This window comes from Lissotriton helveticus, chromosome 9 (genome assembly GCF_964261635.1).
Source record: "Lissotriton helveticus chromosome 9, aLisHel1.1, whole genome shotgun sequence".
Taxonomy (NCBI): Eukaryota; Metazoa; Chordata; class Amphibia; order Caudata; family Salamandridae; genus Lissotriton; species Lissotriton helveticus.
This window is the reverse complement of record NC_136070.1, coordinates 1221720205-1221740380: the sequence shown is the minus strand read 5'-3', so window position 1 is coordinate 1221740380 and position 20176 is coordinate 1221720205. Positions and strand designations below refer to the sequence as shown.

Sequence of the window (20176 nt, the reverse complement as noted above, 5' to 3'; positions counted from 1 at the left end):
GAGGTGCTTTAACCTAGGGCAGGCTTGTCTAAACACATGCTCACCTTTAATGAAACCCTTACCGACACGCTCCTAGGGGTCTGGGTGAAGGCTTGCACATGGGCTCCCGTGCACTGAATGATAGCACTACAGCACTGTTCTGCCCCCAGAGACCCAGCCTTCCTCTCCCAGTACCCTTCCCCTGAGAGCATGGTGGTGCAAGCATAAGCAGCAAAGTGTGTTCGCTACCACACCACCAGATAGACAACTAAAGAGGCAGGACACCTTCGGGAAGTGCATCTTTTCTTCCACCTGCATTGCCCTGCATTTGGTGAACACTACAGGCCTCTTCGACAGTTATTCCCTCGCGCTGTGTTATTCGGTTGCACAGCTGCTTCCTGAGCTGCTTGAGGAATCTGCACAATCTTTAACCAGGCTTAGGTGGACAGCAGTAAAGCTCGCCATCTGGTGCAGATTTGACACCATGGGCTCCCTGGGTAGAGCCATGGCTTCTATGGTGGCGCTGCATTGCCAATTCCGGTTACAGTCCATTGGGTCCTTCAAGGATGTCCTGCCTTCACCATTTGATGGCTCTCTCCTATTTGGTGACAAGGCCAATGCGGTGCTCGAGCACTTTCGCAACAGCAAGGTCAGTGCCAGATCCCTTGGCCTTTCTCTCTTGATGCTGCCGCAACAGCAGTCCTTGCCCCCCTTCTGTGGCCATGGCAGAAGAAACTTTGAGCACCCACTGTATCAGCTATAGCTGGTCCAACAGCATGGCCAGTCATTTCTAGGACGGGGTAGTGGAGCCCAAAAATGATGTGGGAGCCAGTCCTAGCATACTGCTGAGTCCCATGCACACTGGGCTCCCATAGCCTCCAAGGCTCTTTAGCCTGCCCTCCACCGAGCACAATCATTCTGCGGTGGCAGAATTAGGCACCACCTGCCTCAGTGATTAGCAATTACATCTGACAAGTGGATGTTTCCGATCAGGCAGAAGGGGTTTGCCCTGCCTTAGCCTCTCCCACCATCCTAACATTTGCTGATGGAGGACAATCCCCTGACTCCATCAGGAAGTGCAGACTCTTTTGGTGAAAGGAGCCATTAAGAGGGTGGCTGTGCCAGAAGTAAGGCATGTTTGTTATTCCTGCTGCTTCTTGGTGCTGAAAAAGGATGGAGGCTTCCACTCTGTACTAGATCTGCGCCATTTCAACACATTCCTAAAAAAAAGAAATCCAAAAGGCTCATGTTGGCTCAAGTTCTGTCTTCCCTGGATCCTGGAAACTGGATGGTAGCTCTGGACCCGCAGGATGCATAAATCCAAATCCCCTTCCTCCCGACCCCAATCATTACCTACGGTTCAGTGTGGGCCAAGAGCATTTCCAGTACACTGTGCTCACCTTTGGCCTCACTGGTGCGCCTCAGGTGTGCACAAAAGTGATAGCAGTGGTTACAGCCCATCTGCGGAGGTTCAAGGTTCCAGTCTTTCCTACCTCGAAGATTGGCTGCTGAAGATGGGCTCTCCCCAGGCAGTCATCCCCAACCTCCAGACTAGTGCAAACCTGCATTTGCTGGGGTTCGCTATCAACATGCCAAAGTCACACCTGACTCCCTCTCGGATGCTTCCTTTCATTAGAGCCATTCTGGACACAGTGCTGTTCCGCATCTATCCTGGATTTTAGTGAGACTGAGTCTGAGGTTGGTTGGTCTCGTTGCCTCCTTCATCCTGCTGGTATAACATGCATGTTGGCCTTTGCAGGCTCTGCAGTGGGACCAGAAGTCCCCGTAAGAACAACATCAGGGTCATCGTTCCAAATGGGTCCAGATATCAGAGGGAACTGCAAAATATCTGCAGAGGTGGCTGACGAACAGCAATTGTGTAAGTGGCAGACGGCTCTCCCTTCACCACCTAGAGCTCACAGTGACGACATGCATTACTCCTGGGTTCGGGCCACCATCTATGAAAGGTGGAAATCAGAGGATTCTGGTCTCTGCGGAATATCAGCTCTACATCAATTGGTTGGAGTTGAGAGCTATCCGCTTGGCAAACAACACTTCTGCCATGTGGTATTGCATCATACAGGGCAGAGTGGGGCCGTGGACCCTGTGCCAAGAAGCTCTGTGCCTCTGGACATGGCTGGAACATCAGGACATTTTACTGGTTGTATAACACCTGCAGGATCTTTGAATGCCGGGATGGACAAATTCAGCCGCCATGCCTTACGGGTCACAAATAGCGTCGACATCATACATTATGTTATGTTATGCCATGTTATCCGGAGTTGGTGCAAGGTCTATTCTGAAAATATGAAAAACCTTGGCTCGATCACCACCAAGAATGCGCAGTGTCCGCACTTCTGCACACTGGAGTTTCCAATGCGGCTCTCGCTGCATTCTGCCTATAGTGGAACTCTGGACTCCTGCCTGCCTTTCTGCCAATACTTCTCCTTCCCCTGGTTCTCAAGATCAGGACCGACAAGGCCAAAGGCACCGTAGGGGCTGCGGATTGGGAACGGAGAGTATGGTACCCAGAACTCCTGCGCATGAGCTACTATCCTCTGGTCAGGCTGCCTCTTTGAGAGAATCTACTGTCGTAGCAGTAGGGCGGGGTCCTAAACCCAAACCTGCACACTCTCCAACTTCATGCCTGGAGATTGGAGACATTTGATGATTTTCGATATCACTCCCAAAGTTTGTGATGTCACCTGGGCAGCCAGGCGTCCTACTAAAACTGTTTACACCAGCCCCTGGGATACGTTTCTGGCTTGGTATTTCTCATGCCAAGTGGACTCCCTTTCTGCACCTCTTGCGGAGGTTTGTGTTGTTTGTTCTTTCTTTAGCCCAACATGGCCTTGTTCTGGGCAGAGTAGAAGGTCATTTGTTAGCCATTTCAGCTTTCTTGCACTGCCAAAAAATCACTCCCTGTTTAAGTCACCTGTTCTGATTTGTTTTTTTACATTGTTTTCAACATCTGTCCCCACCTATTCCTTTGCGATGCCCCAATCAAACCTTAATTTGATACTTTTCACACGTTTTCTCCTTTTGAGCCCCTGCATAGCTATCTTTTGCTGCACTTGACTCTTAAACAGTGTTCCTGGTGCCCATTACATCAGCCAGGAAGGTCAGTGAGTATCAGGCTCTATCGCTTCAACCTCCATACAGCAACTTCTTCCCTGACAGACTGGTCCTTCGGATGCGTGCTACTGTCCCTCAGGAAGGTGATGACTCATTTTCATATTGGCTGAAGCATTACTCTGCTGGCGTTCTATGCTCCACTTCATCCGTCTGAAGAGGAGGAGAGACTCCATCATTTGGACACTACAAGAGTCTGTCATTCTATATTGATCACACCAAAGATCGTCAGGTGGACCTGTCGCTCTTCATTCGGTTGACCGGAGTGAAGAAGGGCAAGATGTACAGAAATAAACTATCTCCAGATGTATCGTTTTTGCATATAAATCTGCTACGCAGTAGCAAAGAGCAACCCCCTGTGGGCTTGCAGACTAAGTCCACGCAGGCCAAAGCTGCCACTTCTGTGTTGGCTCACGGGGTACCTGTCCTGGACATCTGTCAAGCTGCCATGTGGACATCCCTCTATACAATCACAAATCACTACTGCTTGAACAGTCCGGTTCGTCGTGATGGGCATCTCACCCATTTTGTCCCCCAGGATGTTTTGTACCCACCTCCAGGAAGGTATTGCGTGGGTATCTATTCTAAGGTGAGGAATCTGCAGCTAGAAGTCTATATCGTAAGAACAAGTTACTTACCTTCTGTAATGCCTTTTCTGGTAGAGACTCTATCTAATCACAGATTCCTCACTGACCCTCCCATTCTCCTCGCTCTGGGACTGGGCTCTTTACCCAAAAGAACCAGTTTGACACTGCATATTGGTCAAATCAACAACATTAGTTTTTACATAGTCCACGTTTTTGACACAGAAGAAACTGACATCAGCACTCCAGGGTGGCACCTATAAAGATACTGCACCATCACTTCTGATGCAGATGACGCTGATGTGGAGCTGAACAACGCAACCTACGGGCATGCAGAGGTATTCTAAGGTGAGGAATCTGCGGTTGGATAGAGTCTCTACCAGAAAGAGCATTACCAAAGGTAAGTAGCTTGTTCTTAAAGAGACCATTCTAATATGGCAACGCCCATAGGAAACTATAGTAAACCCATTCCTTGAAGTTTGTTAACCATTTGAAATAATGTGCATTCCAATCAAGACGGTGGCATCCATACTTTGGCATATTCCACCTTAGAGAAGGAGTTTCTAGCATTAGCTCGTACAAAAGGCGACGGGCTACTTCTTAGAGCAGCTTGGTAGGATATTATTTCCACTTTGATAAGAGCCTACCTCTCAAAGAAGGCTGCATTCAAGAGCTATAAAAATGTAACTACAGTGGCTTTCTTGTTGTAAAACATTCTTTGAGTCATAAGGGATAACAGTGTTCGGAAATGTAAAGAGGGTTTGCCCTGTTTTTGACTGAGGGGTCTTGAAAACAGTTTTCATTTTATTATGTATTTACCTACATTAACCCCTTCACCGCGGCGGCTATTCCGCCGCAGTGCTAAGGGGGCGGGGCGGCCGCGCGGCGGCCGCATGCTGGTGACGGAACCGCTCCGTCACCAGCGTCGGTTGAGCTATGCTGGTGACGGAGCGGTTCCGTCATGGCCCGCCCCGCTCAATAGAACCCTCAGCGCAGGCACTCACAGCTGATGACAGAGCGGTTCCGTCATCAGCGTGCAAGGGGTTAAAAAGAGGCAAATCTTTTAAAAAGTGTTCAAGGATACATTCTGGCCTGGGGAGATATTTATATGACTGAACCATGGCACATGTTTACTGCAATCAAACCTTCCATCGCCAAAACTTTCCTCTCATAGATGCAAAGAGCAACCATTACAAACACTATCCATACCATTAAATGCGTTAATAACAAACAGTAATAATATAAGCAAAGTGAATATTGAGAGACTTCCTGTCTAATAATGAATCGAAATAAGTAAGGTGGTAATTTGACTAAATAAAATCTAGAAACGTTTGCTAGATCTTTTTGAATTATTTGTTTTTTTTTATATTACAGAAAGGAAGTCTTTCTGACAAATCTAGCATTTCTTGGATTCATCTAGCGGCTCCTAGTTTTCGGTTCTTGGTTTCGAAGTAGCAGTAGCTTACCCTTAATGAAGCAAGGAACATGCTCTATTATCCCATCCCCGATGGCATGTTACTTTTTAGGTCTCGCCCTGCGATTGCAGGCCAAAGGCCTGCTGTCGCAGAGCGAGACTATTGTTATCATTCCGGCTTTCAAGGACTGAAAGGGAGCCGGAGAGGACAACAGACTGTCACGCGCACGCAGCAGCAGCAGCAGCAGCCTGCCGGGATCAGGTCGCGCGCATCAACAGGCTCTTCACAACACATGCACAACACACATACAGCCCCCCCCCCCGCATACACACACACATACATACATACAGAACCCCCCCATACACACACACACACACGCACGCACACACATACACAGAGAACCCCCGGCGCTTACACGCACATCCCCTACCTCGTCTCGGCGTCTTCGCGCTCCCTTGCCCCCGCTCCTCTGGTGCGCGCGCACCACTAGTTTCGATTCCCGCGTCGGCTCCTCTACAGCCAATCAGGAGGCAGAACTCCTTTTAGAGATGCTCCCTCTCTGGTCCGCTCCCATTTTTTTCTTTTTTTAAACAGAAATCAATTAAAATATTAAGTATACATTTTCCCCAGTGATGCAAGTGAGTGCGGGCACTTAAATAACGCCACTGTGAAGTCACCCGACACAATGCAGTGGCAGTAAGGTGTGCAGAGGTGTGTAGTGCGGTGAAAGGAAGAGGCGTGACGTGAAATCCAGACAAGGCGTCATGACATTCGGCAGCCCCGAAGGCGGACCCCAGGGAAAAACGTTGAACACCTGCACTTATTTATTTGTTTACTTGTTTGTACTCCATAGCAACGATTGGAGCTAGGTTGATGATAGAAAGACACATGATTGGCTGTCACCCAACCGCATGTAAGATTACGGACAAATGTCGTTCATTAAAGAAACCTTCACTGACAGACGGCCGAAAGTGCGGCGTGCTTTAGGACGTTTGCCCTGAGGATGAATAGCACAGAGCTCCCGGATGGGCAGCCGGTGGCGCCCGTGCTGGACAACAGACCTGTCACCCGTATCCAGGCTGCAGGCCCCGGAGGCGGTCATGACGCAGTGTCTTCAGTGGGTCTTTCGGATGTGGATTCTGAGGGTGAACTGTATCCGCACGGATGCCGGGAGGAAGTGAGCAAGGACATGAGGCGCAGAGCCTTCGACTGGTGCCGGGAATACTTGTCTGGAGCCTGGCGACTCCTAGAGAAAGAGGACGACATGTCTGTGAGCATCGTCAGGTAACATGGGCTGGGAAGAGGGCAGGGAGGTTAAGAACGCTATATATATATATATATATATATATATATATATATATATATATATAATCTCCGAATTTCAGTATCCTTGTACTATGCCTATCTGAGTGATGTGGGAATCTCTGTCAGGCTTCACTTTGTACAGTATACTGTTTACTTATTTAAGTTGCACAAGTATCACGCTTCAAAGGTCTGTAGTTAGATGTTGACTTCAGCCTTTGAAAGCTTGCCTTGCCCTCAGTGGTGCTGACGTGGTCTTCAATGGCAAAGTCCAGCAAAGATCATTCTGGTGCCATGAGCTTTATCTTCTTTCCACGAGCAGCGCATTCTACATTTGCAGCTGCTTTTAAAGAGAATACATTTTTTTTTCTTAAGAATGCCTACGTATCTGCAGATTTGTTTTTAAGAAATCCAATTTAGGAAACGGACAACATTATAACTACAGCAATTTTAATTGTTGTGCTTTAAAAACAAAAGTACATTTGAGTTTTAGCTATGCGAAACAGAATTATTAATTTGGAAGCAAGGCTATGCCAGCAATCTAAAGTCTTAAAGTATCTTGTTGGGTCAAATCCCACTTAACTGAGAAAACTCTACTTGTCTCTTTCTAACTATGGCGCAAGAAAAGCTGGATATGTTCAAACAGTATTAAAGTCCAGCAGCAACACAATAAAATTCACAAATCAACCTAGAATTAAAAAAAAAAGCGAATAATAAATGGTACACATTAGATTAAAGGAACCAAGGATTATTTTTGAGGCCAAGAAAGCATAAAGCACCGGTTAAAGACCATGTTCGTGGTTGTCTGGGTCCTTTCTACAATATCAGGTCAACTGTGACAGATAAGGATTCGGGCAAGTCTTTTGAGCCACACCAGTCAGAAGTTCCATCAATGTTTTTTTTTGGGGGAGAATTTATTCAAGATACCAGTACAAACAAGAGGAACCAGAGTTCCAGCCAGCACATCATCACATAGGTACAATAAGCATAATAGTACAATATTTCGGAATGTCACATATAGAGGCATGGCATGCACAGTCGAGGCAGCAATATGCCCATATACAGAACCACAATCTGTAGTATAATCCATCACAGGATCAAACAGCATGTACAGTGCTGGTGGTGATCAAACAGCAGGAAACAGCCTAACACGTTACATCAGATATACACATATGTGGGGATTCTACAAGTACAATCCAAATTAACCCAGTAACTAGAGGCTATGTATCCCTATGCAGTCACACTGGGGCTGGGAACAGGGGAGTCAGATCTCTCTTGCGCCCAATTTAAGAATGGTTCCCATATGTCCCGAGGTCAGGGGCATTAGTTCCCAGAATACACCAAGTTGAGTGTGACCATGAGTCACATCCTACAGCCAATCCCTGAACCCAGGTATCTTTTTCCTCCCCCCACCTGATAGCAACCTGCCTTCTTGCATATAGTAAAATAAGTGCATGCAATTTGCGCTGCTTTGCCGGTGTATCCTTCACATAACCTAAAAGACCTAACGCCGGGGAGGGAGCATCTATTCTGCCAACAATCTGATTAATCGCGCTAAAGATTTCTTGCCAGAATTCAAGCAGCCGTGGGCAGTCCCAAGCAATATGTAACAAGCATTTGCAATGCAATAGGTCTTGCATTTGCGAGAGTTTAAACTATTGGCATTGTAAACAACAATGCCTTTTATTTAGATTTTAAAAACCAACACATAAATAAAAGGCATTGCCAGTTACAATGCCAATAGCTCAAACTCTCCCAACTGCGAGACCTATTGCATTGCAAATGCTTGTTAATTGCTTGCTGCTTTCCCATAACAAAATGGGTCCTAATTGGGTCAGTCTCCTTCAGCCACTGGCTTCAGACATTGCAAATCCCATCTTGGATCAGGCCACAGGAGTATTGGATCCTTGGATGTATTCTTCAGCCTCCATTGGAATGCACGAGGAAGCTGTTGTCACTAAAACGCAAAAAATAATCATTTTGCTATGAAAAGTACTCTGGACCATGATGCTTTTTCACATTCAGTTAATTATCTCATGCATGTATTGTATGCACAAAGATTGCTTCAAGTAACTTAAAAAAATATATATTTTTATCTCAAGGGCAGGACTTAAGTTTGAGCCTGATCCTAACGTGGATACATATAGGTTGTTATTTAAGAGCTTAGAAGACTGGATGTCAATTACGGGTTTATATTTTATAAGATCTGTTTTTTCATTTAAGCTCCTGACACCTTCTCTCTGATAATAGAACTTTATGTATTAATTTAGGAACTGGGTGGCTTTTCATCGCTGCTGCTAAGACTGGGTATATGTGTTTTGAATAAATCACACTGTATGGAGTGAAGATTTGTCACTGGTCATGCATGAGTTTAAAGCGCTGAGTGTAGAGTTAATAAAAGTTGCACCATTGAAAATAAAGTTCACATATCAATATATTAACTTTTCTATCTAGCAATGTATTTTATCTTTTTTGCAGTGTAATTATTTTCTCACGACAAATACAACTGACTGTATAGTAATGTCAATAGGTCTTTGAATCAGTTGCCAGCCATGATGAAGTTTCGTATTCAGTTGGAATTTGATAATCTTTTGTTTTTTGAATGGCGAAAGTTTTAGGCGTTAAAAAAAAGTTAATACTCTCCTTGTCCCAAATCCACCCATTCCCCTAATGTACACTGTCCGCCTCCATTCTACTTATCTCTTGGATGAATGCCATGATATCAGCTTAATTGTATTGCATTTTGGTGCTGTTATGATCCGCAGGCAGCAAGGAAGGGGGCGAGCCAGGCAGGATTTTGTTTTGTATTTTTGTGGGGATCTTCCTGCACAGTGGTGTCGGCCTGTTTCTACAGAGCTGGGTTTATATTTGAAAAAAAGCCCTTTATTTTCATCCTTTGTAGGAGGTCTGGGTGGGGCGACTTTGGAGGCGGGGGCATTGCTCAAGGACTACACGCCCCAGGAGCCAGCGGGGCTGAGACCCGTGCCGCAGTCCCTCCCTCAGAACCACCGGGATGTACATAGACTGCTCGCACCTCCCGCTTCGCGGGAGACGCTTTGTTTGTTGCAGCGGGGGCATTGCTCAAGGACTACACGCCCCAGGAGCAGGCGGGGCTGAGACCCGTGCCGCAGTCCCTCCCTTAGAACCACCGGAAGGATTTAACCATCTTCCTACTCCCGCCCCGCGGGACGCGCGCCGGCGCGCGCCGGGCTAAGCCCGGGCAAAGGGCGGGCCGTCTGTGGCCGTCAGGGGCCGAAGGAGGCCGGGCTGGGCCAGGGTATTAACACCTAACCCTTTGGACCATGTAAGACATTGTTTTATTATTGTAAAGCGGGACTGGCAAGATTTTGTACATTATCTGGCGTTGGTCGCTGTTTGTTGGGTGATATATGTGTATATGTTCCCCTTTGTAGGGTTTTTTTGCTGTTTGGTGACAATTAGTGTATTGTGGGATCACACCAATAATGGGAAAAATAAAAGATGGCAAAGGGAAAGGGGTAGTAGGTACATTAGATGCCTTTTTAATAAGAGCTGAATCTGCTATAATACAAGAAATTAAGTTAACTGAACGCAGATTGTCCTTAGACTCTCAAATGTTACAGAGTCGATATACCACTACCAGCCCAAACCCACATGAGGACATGGTTGATGGAGGGTTATAAATTAATCGGTGTCCATTATCGCCGGCCAAATCATCCATTATCCAGGAAATTTTAGATTCTCCTGTTATCAATGATAAACTTAATGTAGTCACGAGGGCACAAAAATCTAGGCAAATAAATGGAAGCTGTTCTGTACCACCCCCTAAAAAACGAAGGGGACAGGCAATAAATAGACCACGCAAACTGATTCATCATATATCTAAGCCTCTGGTAACGAAGGGTACCCACGAGGTTAGAGAACCTACATCCGAGCCCGCACTCGAAGCAAGCCAAGACATAGCTTCGGTAGACATAGCACCTACATTGACTATATCGACTATAGAACATGGCCTGGAGGAGAGTTTTTGGAATAAACTGGAAGCAGTAATTATCGCTCACTTAAAACCTGTCCTCCACAAATTGACAGTTTTTGAAAGCAGGTTATCATGCATAGAGAGTCAACAATTTAGTGTCTGTGCTTCACATGCTGAAACTAGATTCAGTTTGAATAAGTCCATGGGAAAAACTAGCAGTGGGGGCGCTCATAACCCATATTCCTTGGGTAAAAGTATAATGCGAGATGAGAACCCAAGAGGGAACACAAGTGATGCCAGTCCACAAATAAATACCCCTTCAACGGAAATAACAGGCCCGATCCAGGGTGGTACTCAGGCTTCAAATCCCCCAAGTACCAAGAAAGTTTTAGGGATGCAAAACACTCAAAATGAAGGAACACAAAATAGGGCCATTGTTGCGGAACGTTATTCACGCCATCTGCCCTACAGTGGCCCAGACTCAATTCTTAACTTGCCTCCACAAACTACACCCGATATTGTTGTTTTAGCAAATGTTCGCCCTCTAGCCCCTGGTGAAGGAGAAGACTGGTCCTCTTTGAGGAACAAATCCTTGCATCTTGTAAATGCTAAGACTGGCATAAATCATAGCTTTTTCTTCTCAGAACTCAAGATGGCACGTAGGGTCAGATGGGTTGGACCAACCGAGAAGTCATTGGAGGGAGACTGTATCGTACTGACTTTTTTTTAGGGCCCCGGGTCTGGTAAGAGCTATAATTGATAGGGTGGCCGACCAAATCATGGATAAGTCAAGGGTTTTGATACTACCTTTGGGCTTTTTTTATCACCCCCCCCCCTTTATGGCAACCCAACCCAACAGAAACGGAGCGTCAGATAAGATTAAAACAGTAGCCACAGTTCCCACCATGGTACCATGTAAATCGTTTTGAGCCCTTGAGTAGCCTGGCAGAGGTTGATTGACTACAGTTAGAGAGCTCAATGGGAAATGATGCTAAAGACACTGTAGTAACCCCAATTTATTGTAGGAATATAAGTGAGCCCATATCTCCCCCTGACCCTTTGGGCAACTACAGCGATTTGCAGTTGCCCCATAATAACAAAACTCAGGGCTCAATAGAAGATACTGAGGGTGATCAGATCATTATACAAGCCGGACACATAGTGGAAAATAAGAGGATTAGCAAACATTTAGATTTAACAAATGGCCAACTCGATAGATGTACTCTCCGCCTAATTTCTTGGAATGTGACAGGCATTTCATGAAGGTTATCAGATGAGGTGTGGGTAGAGTATATCAAATCCTTTGATATTATTTGCCTCCAAGAAACATGGAGTAGAAAGGATCCCTTCCTAGACTCATATAATTCACTAGTCGTCCAGGCTGAACCCTCTTTGGCTGGGTGGGCAAAGGGTGGCTTACGATATAAGTCACTAAAGATAGATAAAATAATGGCCTCCTCATGGTACCAACTGACCTTGTGTACCAATCTGATTGTTGTACCCTTGCTTCTAATTAATTGGTATTATAATATTTTTGATACGCAGACATCGGTTATTATTGATTCCCTGCAGGCAGAAATTGCTAAAGTGACTGAAACGATCTCTCCTTTGTGTATTATGTGGCTGTGGGACTTTAACTGCACTTTATGTCAATATAGCGGGAGCAAGGCCTGTGGGCTACTTGACACTAATGAACAACCTCTGGCACATTTTAAGCATACCATACAGGGTGATGCATTAAATAACATTATCGTGCCTATGACTTATGCATGCTCGATACATTGACCAATACCCCAATGGTACCTTTTTGAAACTTTTCAAGCGGCTAGGGGGTGCATGAGTGTAATTGATTTTATGTTGATTTCCAGCAGGTATGCATACCTGGCTGATGATTTCAGGGTAGAACCAAATCCTGCTAGCGATCATAACCCCTTGTTCTATTGTTAAGTACTGTGGTATCTAGGGAAAGGTTTTAAAGCTAATTTATCGCAAGTGATGACTTGTCTGACGGTTACCTCTGAGCCAGAATTGATACTACAGAACTTTGAAGTTCTTTGTAAGAGTGTGGCTACAAATTTGCTTAAACCGGCCAGGAAGGGTAGCTCCCCTGATATCAAATGGTTTAATGCCGAATTTTCTGCAGCCCAAACAACTTTGAAGAAGGCATTACATGTAGTCCCACGGGATAAAGTAATGGTTAGGAAAGCAAGGCACATTTATAAAAAGGCTATTAAAAAAAGGAAAGTAGAACTGAGAAAGCAGGCTTGGGATGACCTTGAGAAAGCAAGTGACTTGAGAGATAGTAGGATATTTTGGGAGGTTAAAAATCACCCGCTTTTCAGTAATGAAGATAGGACCATGGCCACGCACATAACTGGGGTGGTCTGGGAGGCCCATTACTCTAAGATATTCAATCCAAAGGGCATCTCATTATTAAATGAGTGTGAGGACGATGTTTCTTTTGATATTCAGACTGCACGACAGCTTAGTTTATCGCTTTCTTTGGGTGAAGTGGAGGAGGCTTTGAGAAAAGGTATCTCCCTCAAGGCACCAGGGCCTGATGCTGTACCCCTGGATCTATTTAAAAATAATCCCCAAGTCTAGGCACCCCTGCTGCTTAATGTTTTTAAGGCCACAATTGTGGGACACATTCCATCCTCATGGAAAGAGGCGGTAGTTGTGTCTATTTTTAAAAAAGGAAACAGAAGCGATCCCAGTTGTTATAGGCCAATCTCTCTAATAGATGCTTCTTGTAAACTATTAGGGAGAGTAATACTAGCACGCCAAGAGACATGGGAGAACGCCTCTGGCATTATTGTGGATACCCAATATGGCTTTAGGAGAGGCAGGGGGACTATGGAACAGTGCCTCAACCTGGCTATGATCATGGGTAAGTACATAAAGACCAAGGGTGTTTCAATTCACCTGGCCTTTATGGACTTATCCAGTGCATTTGACACTGTGTGCCGGGGAAAACTGTGGTCACTAATGGAGACTATGGGATTGGAGGAGCCTCTTGTCACTTTGTTGCGCAGATTGCATGTTGCAACAACTGTAGCCATTCGATATGGTCCAGGTGGTGAAAAAACCGGGCCCATTGCCTCAACTGAAGGCGTTCATCAGGGCTGTATTCTGGACCCTTTTTTGTTTTAGTGTACACAAATGGTTTGGAACATTTTTTATTGCAACAAGGTTTAGATTTTCCTAAAATAAATGGCAAATACATACCCTTATTGTGTTACGCGGACGATACTGTGTTGATGACCTTAACAGCAAATAGTTTGCAAAAATGTGTGAATGCTTTTAACAAGTTCATGTTAGGATTAGATTTAAGGTTAATTTTACAAAATCATTCACAATGGCTTGTGGCTCAAATAGAACTAAAACTTGTAAATATATTATTAATAATATGGTCATTGAGAAAGTCCCAAATTTCAACTATTTAGGAAATCTTTTTAACAAAACACTGAATTGGGACCATCTGATAACAACCCGGCTCCAAAAACAAGTAGATCGATAGAGGGACTTTTCCGCTTTGCCAGTAAACTAGGCCAAAAACCAATAGCGGAGCTCAAGACCTTGTATAAATCCAAATGTTTGCCAGTAGTGACCTACGGGGCAGGGGTATGGGGATACCACAAAAGTGCGCAAATACAAATTATGAAGAACACATTTTTAAAATGTCTTTTATCTATTCCAAATAGTTCTCCAAATATATTCTGTCATTCCGAGGTGGGTTTAGACTTTGTGAGTGATAGAATACATGTGTCCCCCCTGCTTCTATGGGAGAAAATATGGACCTCAGAAGATTTGCTGTTTTCAAAAGAAATCTTAAAAGATTGTATGAATCTCGATAAGGCTTTGATGATACCATGGCTACACTATGTGAAGGAAACTTTTTATAAAATAGGTCTGAAAAACTTTTATGAAAATCCTGATTCTATTAAACCAGACATGAAGATGGTCATCAAGAACGCATATTATACTGCCCAAGGTTTTTCCAGACAAGATAAACACACATCAGATCAGTAGTTATACTACAGCAACAGTTTTATTTGTCTTTCACAACACACACACAATGGCGTTTTTATCTGACGAGACTTCGATTGAATGCACTGCACTTTTTAGTGGCATTCCCTAAACAAGGGGGTTGGTGTGAGAGGCTACCCTCTTGTTCATGCAATAATGTAGCCCAACAAAGCACAGTGCACTTTGTGCTTTTTTGTTCACTTTAAAAAGCCCCTAGAGATCGCTTTATTAGACCTCTCTTGAGGGATATTCGACCATACACATATAAGGAAGGTTTCGAGTATTTGAGATAGTTATCAACTGCTGCTATATGTAGTTCTATGCTCAGTTTTATCAGATCTGCTCTTTTAATTAGGAATCGTTATGAACTATGAATATGTTTTATTGATTTTATGTATTTTGATATGATATACTGTGTTTTGCCTCCAAACCTTTGAATATGAAATACCATTTGTGATTTGTATGTATGAACTTTTTAAATTGTATACTTTTATGATTCTTTTTGAATCGAATAAAGTTATTTGATGATGATGGTATGGCTAGATGAAATGTAACTCTCATTCACATTTGCCTAGATCGTTTTCATACTAAGTAGAGGATAATAAATAGTCTGCCTTCCTAAAATATCAAGTGCTGTATGTGGTCTCAACCACACTTTGGTTTGGCCCACTGCTGTAAACATGCGTTCTATGCTCGTAGAGTGTTCAGCCTTGCATAGCAAGTAAACTCCAGGACCATTGAAGTCATAGATAAATTGTTTCTTTTTCTTAGGTGCCGAATGGGTGGCCCTCCCTGTCTGATTTCCAGTGATGAACAGCCCCTCTCAGCGAATCCAGATAATCTCCACAGAATCATCTGTAACTTCACCACAACGCATTCAGGTAAATATCTTCAGAGACGTTACCTTGTGATGGAGTAACTCATCCATTGAGATTTAAATCAGGCCCTAAGTCATTACACCAAACCTTACCAGACAGCGCAGCTATCTGGTTTGCTAAAGACACCTTGAGGACATTCAGAAAGCTTCTCTGGGAATGCTGTTGCCACCATTGGCTTTGTGGTTTGTAACTCACATTTTCTGGCTTTCTATTTGCTGGCTTTATTTGTTTTAGACTCCCAAGGAGCAAAGCCTTTTCACACAACCTCTCCTTTTGGCATATTGTCACATTTACTGTGCTTTCAAAGATGGCAGTCAAATATTTGACTCTATCTTTGAGGGAGCTTGACACTTATTTTCTTACTCTGACTTAAAAAAGTGAGAGGATTTATGTGACAGTATTGCTACATACTGGGACTAGGAAAGGTTTTTTTTTCTAGTCCACAACAACATTTAAATGAACTGTGCAGTGATTCCAAAATATAGCAGAATTTGGAGTGCACAAATGAAGCACTTTTTTGTGTAACTATGAAGTGTGCTGGAAATAAATACTTTAATATGATCAAAACCAATCACTTCACTAGGTGATGGCATTTTACACGCAATATTGTTTTGTGCGCTGTTTAATGTTTTGGGTAATACTGTATATCTGTGCAATGTAATGGTCATTTCAATTGAAAATGTATTCTCTGTAATGGCAGTGTGCTGCCACACCATACATATTCTACTCTATGCTACTCCACTCTACTCTGCACCACCCCACGCCACTGCACCCTGCACTTCTCCACATTACACCACTCCACACCACTGCACTCTGCGTCCCTGCCCTCTCCACTCTGCACCAATCCACTCTATGGCACTGCACACTACGCTGCTTCACTCTACGCCTCTTTACTCTGCTCTGCATCACTGTACAACACTCTGCAGCAATGCACTCTTCGCCACTGCACTCTACACCACTCCAGTCTTGGCCACTCCACTCTTCTCTGCACAGCTTCACTCTCGCTATTCTTCTCCCCTCTATGCTGTGCTTCTTCTTGATCTCACCCGCCTTGTGGGTGGTTACTGCCCCACCCGCGCCACACCCTCCGTTGTTGCATATGTTGCTTGCCCCATCCCTTATTGTGTGTCCCATCAGCCCGCCCTCCCTCTGTTGTTTTTTGGACCACCTGCTTGGCCTTCCTCTATTGTTGTTTGCCTCGCTCTCCTTCCTTTGTTGTTGTTTGCACCATTCACTCACCCTCCCTCTGTTATTGTTTGCCTCGCCGGCCCTCAGATGCTGTTTGAACCCTCCTGTCGGCTCTTCCTCCGTTGCTCTTTACACTGCCCTCATTACCTCTATTGCTGTTTTCCCTTCCTGCACACCCTACCTGTTTTTTGTTTGTCATGCACCCGCCCTCCCTCCCTCTGTTGGTTTGCAACACCCATCCTTCCTCCCTCTGTTGCAGTTTGCCCCACCTGCCCTCCTTGCCTCGGTTGCTGTTTGCCCCTCCCACCCTCTCTCCCTCTGTTGCTGTTTGCCCCACCCGCCCTCCCTCCATTGCTGTTTGCCCCACCCACGCTCACTCACTCTGTTGCTGTTTGCCCCACCTGCCCTCCCTCCCTCTGTTGCTGTTTGCACCACCCGTCCTCCCTCCCTCTGTTGCTGTTTGCCCCATCCGCCCTCCCTCCCTCTGTTGCAGTTTGCCCCACCCTCCCTCTGTATCTGTTTGCCCCACCCGCTTTTACTCCCTCTGTTGCCGTTTGTCCTTCCCACCCTACCTCCCTCTGTTGCAGTTTACCCCACCCGCCCTCCCTCCCTCTGTTGCTGTTTGCCCCACCCGCCCTCCCTCCCTCTGTTGCTGTTTGCCCCACCCGCCCTCCCTCCCTCTGTTGCTGTTTGCCCCACCTGCCCTCCCTCCCTCTTTTGCTGTTTGCCCCACCCGCCCTCCCTCCCTCTGTTGCTGTTTGCCCCACCCGCCCTCCCTCCCTCTGTTGCTGTTTGCCCCACCCGCCCTCCCTCCCTCTGTTGCTGTTTGCCCCACCTGCCCTCCCTCCCTTTGTTGCTGTTTGCCCCACCCGCCCTCCCTCTCTGTGTTGCTGTTTGCCCCACCCGCCCTCCCTCCATCTGTTGCTGATTGCCCCACCCGCCCTCCCTCCCTCTGTTGCTGTTTGCCCCACCCGCCCTCCCTCCCTCTGTTGCTGTTTGCCCCACCCGCCCTCCCTCCCTCTGTTGCTGTTTGCCCCACCCGCCCTCCCTCCCTCTGTTGCTGTTTGCCCCACCCGCCCTCCCTCCCTCTGTTGCTGTTTGCCCCACCCGCCCTCCCTTCCTCTGTTGCTGTTTGCCCCACCCGCCCTCCCTTCCTCTGTTGCTGTTTGCCCCACCCGCCCTCCCTTCCTCTGTTGCTGTTTGCCCCACCCGCCCTCCCTTCCTCTGTTGCTGTTTGCCCACCCGCCCTCCCTTCCTCTGTTGCTGTTTGCCCCACCCGCCCTCCCTTCCTCTGTTGCTGTTTGCCCCACCCGCCCTCCCTTCCTCTGTTGCTGTTTGCCCCACCCGCCCTCCCTTCCTCTGTTGCTGTTTGCCCCACCCGCCCTCCCTTCCTCTGTTGCTGTTTGCCCCACCCGCCCTCCCTTCCTCTGTTGCTGTTTGCCCCACCCGCCCTCCCTCTGATGCTGTTTGCCCCAACCGCCTTCCCTCCCTCTGTTGCTGTTTGCCCCAACCGTTCTCCCTTCCTCTGTTGCTGTTTGTCCCAAACACCTTCCCTCCCTCTGTTGCTGTTTGTCCCACCGACCATCCCTTCCTCTTTTGCTCTTTGCCTCACCTGCCCTCCCTCCCTCCATTGCTGTTTGCCCCACCTGCTCTCCCTCCCTCTGTTGCTGTTTGCGCCACCCACCCTCCCTTCCTCCGTGGCTGTTTGTTTGCCTCGCCCACCCTCCCTCCCTCCCTACATCCGTTGATGTTTGCCCCACCTGCCCTCCCTCCCTCTGTTGCTGTTTGCCCCACCTGCCCTCCCTCCCTCCCTCCGTTGCTGCTTACCCCACCCACCCTCCCTCGGTTACTGTTTACCCCATTCTGTTTCTGTTTACCCAATCTGCCCTCCCTCCCAGTTTGCCCAACCCTCACTCCCTTACTCGCAGTTTGCCCCACCCACCCTCACTCCCTCCGTCGCTGTTTGCACCAACTGCCTGCCCTTCCTCCGTTGCTGTTTGCCCCACCCACCCTTCCTCCATTGCTGTTTGCCCCACACTCCGGCCCTTTCTCCGTTGCTGTTTGGCCCACCCACCTGCCCTTCCTCAGTTGCTGTTTGGCCCACCCACCTGCCCTAACTCCATTGCTGTTTGGCCCACCCTTCCTCTGTTGGTGCTTGCCCCACACGCCCGCCCTGCCTCCATTGCTGTTTGCAACACCCGCCCACCCTCCTCCCTCCATTGCTGTTTGAGCCACCCACCCGCCCTCCCTCCATTGCTGTTTGCCCCACCCACCCGCCCTCCCTCTATTACTGTTTGCCCCACCCACCCGCCCTCCCTCTATTACTGTTTGCCCCACCCACCCTCCCTCCCTCTATTACTGTTTGCCCCACCCACCCGCCCTCCCCTATTGCTGTTTGCCCAGCCACCGACCCGCCAACCCACCCTCTAATGCTGTTTGCCCCCACCTGACAGCCCTCCCTCCCTTGCTGTTTGCCCAACCCACTCGGCCTCCCTATGTTGCATTTGAATGCCCTGTTGTTTTCCACACTCGCCTGCCCTTCCTTCAGTGTTGTTTGCCCGCCCGTCCTCCCTCTTCTGCTTTTGCCCCGCTCGCTTTCCCTCCGCTGCTGTGTGCCCCACCCGCTCTCCGCTGCTGTTTGCCCCACTTCCTTCACTCCCTCCCTCCTTTGCTGTTTGTCCCACCCACCCTTCCTCTGTTGCTGTTTGCCCCACCCGCCCTCCCTTCCTCTGTTGCTGTTTGCCCCACCCGCCCTCCCTTCCTCTGTTGCTGTTTGCCCCACCCGCCCTCCCTTCCTCTGTTGCTGTTTGCCCCACCCGCCCTCCCTTCCTCTGTTGCTGTTTGCCCCACCCGCCCTCCCTCTGATGCTGTTTGCCCCAACCGCCTTCCCTCCCTCTGTTGCTGTTTGCCCCAACCGTTCTCCCTTCCTCTGTTGCTGTTTGTCCCAAACACCTTCCCTCCCTCTGTTGCTGTTTGTCCCACCGACCATCCCTTCCTCTTTTGCTCTTTGCCTCACCTGCCCTCCCTCCCTCCATTGCTGTTTGCCCCACCTGCTCTCCCTCCCTCTGTTGCTGTTTGCGCCACCCACCCTCCCTTCCTCCGTGGCTGTTTGTTTGCCTCGCCCACCCTCCCTCCCTCCCTACATCCGTTGATGTTTGCCCCACCTGCCCTCCCTCCCTCTGTTGCTGTTTGCCCCACCTGCCCTCCCTCCCTCCCTCCGTTGCTGCTTACCCCACCCACCCTCCCTCGGTTACTGTTTACCCCATTCTGTTTCTGTTTACCCAATCTGCCCTCCCTCCCAGTTTGCCCAACCCTCACTCCCTTACTCGCAGTTTGCCCCACCCACCCTCACTCCCTCCGTCGCTGTTTGCACCAACTGCCTGCCCTTCCTCCGTTGCTGTTTGCCCCACCCACCCTTCCTCCATTGCTGTTTGCCCCACACTCCGGCCCTTTCTCCGTTGCTGTTTGGCCCACCCACCTGCCCTTCCTCAGTTGCTGTTTGGCCCACCCACCTGCCCTAACTCCATTGCTGTTTGGCCCACCCTTCCTCTGTTGGTGCTTGCCCCACACGCCCGCCCTGCCTCCATTGCTGTTTGCAACACCCGCCCACCCTCCTCCCTCCATTGCTGTTTGAGCCACCCACCCGCCCTCCCTCCATTGCTGTTTGCCCCACCCACCCGCCCTCCCTCTATTACTGTTTGCCCCACCCACCCG

At 47.7% G+C, this 20176-nt stretch overlaps 1 protein-coding gene across 4 annotated transcripts in view; it reads left to right on the top strand.

The window, feature by feature from the left end:
• The window catches only part of NR2C2 (nuclear receptor subfamily 2 group C member 2), a 268072-nt gene that overhangs the window by 19333 nt on the left and 228563 nt on the right, over positions 1-20176 (top strand). For all 4 annotated transcript variants that reach the window (XR_013601140.1, XR_013601141.1, XM_078661704.1 and 1 more), the window contains exon 2: positions 15168-15277. Coding sequence is in view for 2 of the 4 variants with exons in the window: in XM_078661704.1 (XP_078517830.1) it covers positions 15206-15277 (72 nt within the window). In the remaining 2 variants the exon portion in view is untranslated. The remainder of the gene's footprint in view (positions 1-15167; positions 15278-20176) is intronic.